General features: G+C 32.9%; 1 protein-coding gene across 9 annotated transcripts in view; it reads right to left on the reverse strand.

The window, feature by feature from the left end:
- The window catches only part of LOC137644036 (uncharacterized), a 971,945-nt gene that overhangs the window by 68,065 nt on the left and 896,380 nt on the right, over nucleotides 1–7,500 (reverse strand). For 7 of the 9 annotated variants that reach the window (XM_068376929.1, XM_068376930.1, XM_068376934.1 and 4 more), the window contains 2 exons: nucleotides 3,627–3,789; nucleotides 897–950 (listed from right to left, as the gene is read on the reverse strand). In XM_068376929.1, the coding sequence (XP_068233030.1) occupies nucleotides 897–950; nucleotides 3,627–3,789 (217 nt within the window). The remainder of the gene's footprint in view (nucleotides 1–896; nucleotides 951–3,626; nucleotides 3,790–7,500) is intronic. The other 2 variants (XM_068376937.1, XM_068376931.1) reach the window with 1 other exon arrangement.

The raw sequence follows: 7,500 nt of genomic DNA on the forward strand, positions 1-7,500 counted from the left end.
CAAACTTATGCTCGAGAATTCTTGCTAGCAGAATCAAGATATATATATATATATATATATATATATATATATATATATATATATATATATATATATATATATATATATACACATATATAATATATATATATACTGTATATACAAATATATATATGTTATATATACTGTATACATAAATATATATATATATATATATATATATATATATATATGTATATACAGTATTTATATATATATATATATATATATATATATATATATATATATATATATATATATATATATACTGTATATATGTACATTTATATATATACATATATATAAACATATATAGATATATGTATACATGTATATATACAGAAATATATATAATACATAACTTCTTTCTGCAAGGAAAGGGTGAAGGTTATGCATTTCCCAAAGGATACGGACTAACAAATTACAGGGAGCATTGGCCTCCCTCTCTCTGAGGAGGGGTGGATCTAAGCATCATCTCTTAACATTATCTAAACAAATTAGAGGGATTGTGTGTGATTCTCTCTTGGGTGAGAGAAGGGAATATCTACAGTATGATCCTCACAACTTCTAAACAAAGTATACACAGGTCTTCTCTCTTTTCACTGTCGAAAAGAGCGAGGGTTGAGCTAAGCAATGTGTTTTACACTTTCTAAAACAAAGTATACAGAAGGTTCTTTCTCCTTCTTTGGAAAGAGAAGGGAATAGCCAAGCATATTTTGCTTCATCAACACTTTCTAAACAAAGTACAGGGAGTCTTTCGCTTTTCCCCCTTATCCATTTGCTGGGGAAAAGAAAGGTGGGATGGTGTTCTAAGCAAGTGGTTCACGATGACAGTATGGTATTGGCTAGGTACAGCTCAGCAAATCACTTTTACCTACGTCCAAAATAGCAAGTCGCTGTAGATTCTGCGGGTCGCAATGTGTGAGATGCAGCTGAGACGGATCAGTGGAAGAAGATATCAATGAATTGTAGACATCAGGTGGAGAAACATGAGAGAGACTGAATTGATGGACATATGAGATTACGTTTGATGAACTTAACTTAGTCCTTAAGAATAGTAACTTGCAGTAGTGTTTTATACCGAATATGGGATAGATATCAACGTTAAACTTATACTAAATAAAACTCTTAGATTAAGAATATTGACTCCAGTGACGGTATATCGGTTGGTGTTCGAAAATTCTCTACAAACGATAAAAAAATCCAAACACTTTTTCATCGTACTATAAGATTGCGTCTGGTATTGGATCTGTGCCATTTTGGGAATGAATTTAAAATAAAATTAGAAACTGAAGGTGCAGTTTAATTTACGGCAGATAAGGGATCTACGCCTCCCCAATTATTTCTTAATTTTATATAAATTCAAAAGTAATTTTTTTTTCTGATGTAAAACAAAAATTGAACTCACATGTTCTCAGAAACATAAAAGATAAATAATAATGCAAGCATAGTATATTTTGAATAGTTTACAGCAGATAACGCAAAAATCCTATTGAATATTAAGCAACCTTTCCCATGAAAAATTACTTCCATTACTTTAACGTTTCTGAAGAAAACTAGCTACGGGAAACTATACAGACTTGTTTTTTGCTCAAAAGTTTTTTACTTGCCTGGGCTGTATCAATTGTGTCAGAGTGCTGCATCGTCTTACCAGTTAAGGAAAACTACTCCATATACAGTATGCGCATGTGATACATTCTTTAATACAAAAGAATACAAGAATAAAAATACCCCAACTGGTTTACTAAATGAATTAATAAATCTATTATTGTTATAATAATAAAAATAAAAATAAAAATAATAATAATAATAATAATAATAATAATAATAATAATAATAATAATAAGTAAACATTATTCCTTGATCATTAGAAAGGAAAAATATATGACATGAATGATATCACTGTACATGTTTTTGCTAAACATTAAAAATCTATTGACGAAAAATAAGAATTGTTTCTAAATTTGTTTAAAACTAACCGCGTCTGGAGCCCTTCTATTTCGTCAAGTCAAGATGATTTTCTCGTTTCCTTTTCATGATTTCCATAATAGTGAATATTGGTGCGACATCGCTTCTATAAATCGTTTATGGCATAAATCAACACTTCATGACTATGAACAGTATTTTTATAAATAAATGAATAAATAAATAAATAAATAAAATCTTGAATTGCACTTTTGACTATTTTTACTAATATCAGTCTTGGAAAGATATATCATCATCATTTGGCAAAGACATCTAGAACACCATTTACTTTCACACGAGGAATGCTTTTTTACATTCAATTGGGGATGCGATTAAATCTATTTACTGCATATTCAGCAGCTCTGCTACATTTTAAGGGCATTTGATTATAAAAAAAAAAATATCAGTAGCAGAATTGTGGCAACACCAAAAGCCTCAAAGTTGTGATAAATGATAACGTTATTGCGCTGGCTTTAATCGTAACCAAATTAATTTCTGAGAATTCTGGTATCATCAGTTCTCTTTCTCATGGCCTAGCTTTATAACGGCCAACGTTATTCACCATACAGTTTTTACATGAAAAAATATGAAGTACAACCAAACTAATTCATTATGAGGTGTGCACATTATGAGTTAAGGTGATTTTCATCTATTCCCAGGATATATAAGGTTGTGTATTAATAAACTCCCCGAACAATTTCATACAAACAATGACCATGATTAACAAATTTCTAGCGAAGAGCATGAAAGGAAAAAAAAATCAAAATATATCTCGGAGAAAAATGTTAAAAGATTCAAAGATTTTTGTTGATGGGGAGAGATATAATGAACATAAATGAAACTTGCATCTAATTAGTCATTCTGGCATAGCCTTTATATGTCTTAATGAAACATTTTTTGTGAGTAAAGCATGTGACTTACCATGACTCTCTGCAAAGGAATACAATAGGCATTTTTTTTTTTTTATAAAAAATTAGGTGGAAAAATTACCAATTTACAGGCATTCCTTTTAATATATCTAGATAAATATTACGATATGAGAAATCAAAATAATATATACATATATTTAATAGGGTTATTCAGGAATTCTTGCCTGAAAAGCAAAGGGAGTGAATGAGACGGTATGAGAAGTTTTTCCAATCAGACTATGCCTTTATCGTTAGGTATTATAAACAAAAAACAATGGTTGCATCAGTAAGGACCTAATCAGATAACGGGATATCTAACACATTGTTGTCGTATACAATAAAATCAAATACCATAATTTACCAAAATAAAATACATAGGTAATTAATCCTTAAACATTCACACAAAAATAAAGCCAAATGGCAAAATTAAGAAAGAAAAAAAAATATCTATATATATATATATATATATATATATATATATATATATATATATATATATATATATATATATATATATATATATATATATATATATATATATATATATATATATATATATAATATGCTCAGGTTGTCTCGTACTGAAGCCAGCAGGCATTTGATATTACAGATTAATATGAGAGATATTCTTAATTGCATTGCTGAAAAACGATTAGGAGAGTCTCATTTTATCTCTTTTAATTTTCGACATTAAATTTTCCTTAAAAAAGAAGAGAATGTTAATAGGATGATTACCTGCGGTATGAGGTTGTCTCTGCTGTTGGGGTCCTTCGTGACTCTGGAGGCCCTAGAGGACTTCCTTGAGCCTCCGTCTCTGCTTTTTAGGGAAGTCTGGGCAGTGTCTTCTCTTTCCACTTTCCCTTCGAAGTCCTCGCCTCGCATCTTCATCCATATTTTTCTGAAAGAGTCATCAATTTGTTAGAAGAAAGCTACTTGTGGAAGCGAATACCGAGAATATGAATATATGGAGAGAAGTGCTTCAGACTTTATTTTCCTTTCTTTTTTTCCTAATCTAATTTTCCTTGAAGACTAGAGTATGTGATCAAGCTACTCATAAAATTATGATACTTTGAAAACCAGTACACGGGAGTGTTAGCCGTCTAATTATATATAATATAATCACAAACATAATTAGGAGTGTCAAATAAAAACAATAGGGTATATAGTTCCATGAATTCACATAATCCTTTATGTTATTTCCCCTCTAAATATCTTATAAAGAAACCAAAACTCCAGGTGTACTTTGCAAACTTATTTGTTGTGTGCAAAAGTGTGTGTGGTGCGTGTAATGCTTTTTACAAAGCATAATATACCATATAACATTCTCTACAATAAAAATTTTTCTCCTACATTGGGGTCGAGCCAAAACTCTTCAAATGAAAGGCAAAGGTTAAAGAATAAGGCAAATGCCAATAAAATGTTGGATCCTAAGTATTTTTCCACTCTGGGAGTTTCCAAGGCAGGCTACTCACCTTGCATACCCACGAGTTTCGTCGAACTTCCCTATCCATCAGCTGACTCAGATGATAGATGTTATTTTATGGGTAGCACCTTTACTGAGTAAATAAGCTTATAGAGATCAACACCTAAGCATTTGTGGAATAGCTATAAATTTCTACCTCACACAGATATCGAAAACTGTACTATTCAAATGAAAAGTAATAATCCTGCCGGCAGAGTAAACAGATGTTAATTAGTTGAAGCCTAAGTACTACTTAACTCGGGGGAGTTTTCTATACAGGCTTCTACTTTGCATAACAGAGAACCTTCCCAAAAGTACTGACCTATTCAATAGACCCAACTGATAACAATTCCTTTTATTCATCCTTACTGATTGTATATGATGCGGGAAATGTGAAGTTCGCATTCATATATACCAAGTTACTCTTCAAATGAATAAGAGTGTATCACCTTCTGACCCAACGTAGGTCTTAAAGAAGTTCGAACACAAGTAATACTGTAATTATACTTCATTTCAAAAGTCCTGGGTTCGATTCCAATGACGTAGATGTTTATTAATATTGGAAACGTGATTCTGAGTTCCTCAAAATCATCATATACACTAAACGGTATGGATAATTCGGAAGAAATGGCATCAATTAGGTCAGTTGGCGAGTTGGGAAATTTTAAAAAATCGTTGGTACACATGGCAGTAATCTTTCAAAGAGCTCCTTGAGTAGGAGAGTATATACTGTAGGGGTTAACGTCTATCAAATTTTCTGTTGGCTCAGCTGGTATCACTACTGCTTTTCGTTTGAAGAATTCTCGGTTTGATCTCAATTTGTGGTATAATATACTTCTATTTCCCACAAGACTAAGTGCTGATTTAAATTATATTCATACAGTAATGTAATTTAAATTCAATTTCATCAATTGTGTTTACTGATGTGTTTGTATTGCACTTGCTTTCCCGTCGAAGAATTATGTTTCAATCCCAATGTAAGTTAGAAGTTAATTTATATTGCACCAGTAAAACTACAAAAAAGCTAATTGAATAAAGACCATCTAAACATACCATCAAGGGGATCTAAAAATCTTGGGAAAGGACAAGGGCCCAAGAATCTGAAACATTGTTATAATTAGTTTTGAAACTTTCATTTCACCAATTATGTAGCTGTACTTCTGTATTTTCATCGTTACAGCCGTCCCTGACTTTTATGTTATTCATAATCTTAGCGACCAAGTCCGCCTTTGATGGACAAAACCCTTAATAAAACTCTTCCGTTTAAATCACCCGATAGAAAGACGTTCTTACGATAATTCCTTTCACTACAATTGAGGAACCACTATGTTTGTTTGTATGTATGTATGTATGCATGCATGCATGCATACATACATACATACATACATACACACACACACACACACATATATATATATATATATATATATATATATATATATATATATATATATATATATATATATATATATATAGTCTTCAGATAATATAATTTTCCAGTAGTAACCCACGTACTAGATTGTACCAGGAGAAATCATGATCGTTAGCCAGAATGATTGAATATACTTATATTCACTTTCACATCTCCTTACATTATGTTGTGAAAAATAAAGTATCATTATTGCCAACTATTACGTGTACTGGTGAATATTCTAAATTTTAAAGTAGAGAATAGAGTATTCCATCTAATTATACTACTGCATAAGAGGACCAATCAATTCTGTGAATTTTCTCCAAAGTTAGAATAAATCCTCCTTCTTTTAAACAGATATAACTGCATATTCCCTATGATTTATTATGATATTCAAATTCTTAACAGCCAGGTGGCTAGCAAGGATATGAAACTGAAATTTTACTATAATTGTTAGAACCTTTAGAAGGGGTAGTTTCTTAAAAATAATTTTTGTATAGTATGGTTGCATCCAAATAAAACATTTGCATTAAAAAATCCATATTAGTTTTATTGTCTCAAAGCCATGGAAAATGTAATATTTCATAGAACATCGTCCAAAAATCCTGCTTATAGGAAATTTTCCTCAGTAGAATAGTAAGTGTTTCCCTCACATGTTGGGTTCTTGTATTGGTGACCCCTAAGCAAGAGCATGACATAGAAACCAAATTAGCCACAGCCACTGTAACCCACATGAATCTTCCCGAGTTTACTCCCGAAAGCCCCGTGGCGTGGTTTGACAGAGCCGAATCTATTTTCCATAACTGGCAACGTATGACCAACATTATGTTAGGAGACTCATAACCCCTTGGAACAAGGAAAAACCAAGGCTCGTCCTCTATACTAAAGTATTAAGGTTCAGCTACTGGAAATTTATTCAGGAGCTCCACAAGAGAGGGCCAAGGAATTCTAATGACTACTATATACGCCGTTGGGGATACTAAGACAATTCACTCTTATTACGAGTTCCTAAGTTTGCTCACTCTTCTGCTCACAACCCTTGAGAATTAGGAAAGGTAGACATCTTAGGTAAAGCCACCATCACACGATTACTCGAGCAATAAGCCAACCAGCACATGAAGCATCGTCGCTGCCACTAAATGATTTTCAAATCAAGCTTTAGAGACTAACAACGTCCAACTACAATCAATCCTACAAACCAAAGAACCCGTGCAAATAGGAAAAAAAGGAAGGAAGACTGTAGTAGCAGCAGTGACGACAAGTGAGTGGCCCCACTCCATCCATCCCCGTCATACTCCATCATCTCTACCATGAGAGGGGCATAGCCTTTCTTCGGGGTCATAGCAACAGGACAGAAAGAAGAGAAGAGTTTCTTCTCAGGCCTGCGGAGAGGTCTATGTTTCTACCATCAAAGTTTGGGATGTCTAATATTGTGGAAAGCCCTGCTCTAGGAAGACAAAAAAACGGAATGTAGGGCTGCAGCAACCCACCAAAAAAGCATGCAAACATTCAGCCTATGGTCCAGGTATATTAGACCTAGACGGTGAAGCACCCTCCCAGTATCTGGAAAGATCACTCTATTGTGTTAACCCACCTGAATATTTCTACATAAAGGATGACAAGTACGGAAAGAATTTCCTAGTGGACACAGGTGCCTGCAGATCATTCATCCCACATTCGTCAAGTAGCGCCTCCTGCCGGAGGTACAATGGTCCTACAATCATCACCGCAAACGG

This window comes from Palaemon carinicauda, chromosome 7 (assembly GCF_036898095.1).
Source record: "Palaemon carinicauda isolate YSFRI2023 chromosome 7, ASM3689809v2, whole genome shotgun sequence".
NCBI classification, from domain to species: domain Eukaryota; kingdom Metazoa; phylum Arthropoda; class Malacostraca; order Decapoda; family Palaemonidae; genus Palaemon; species Palaemon carinicauda.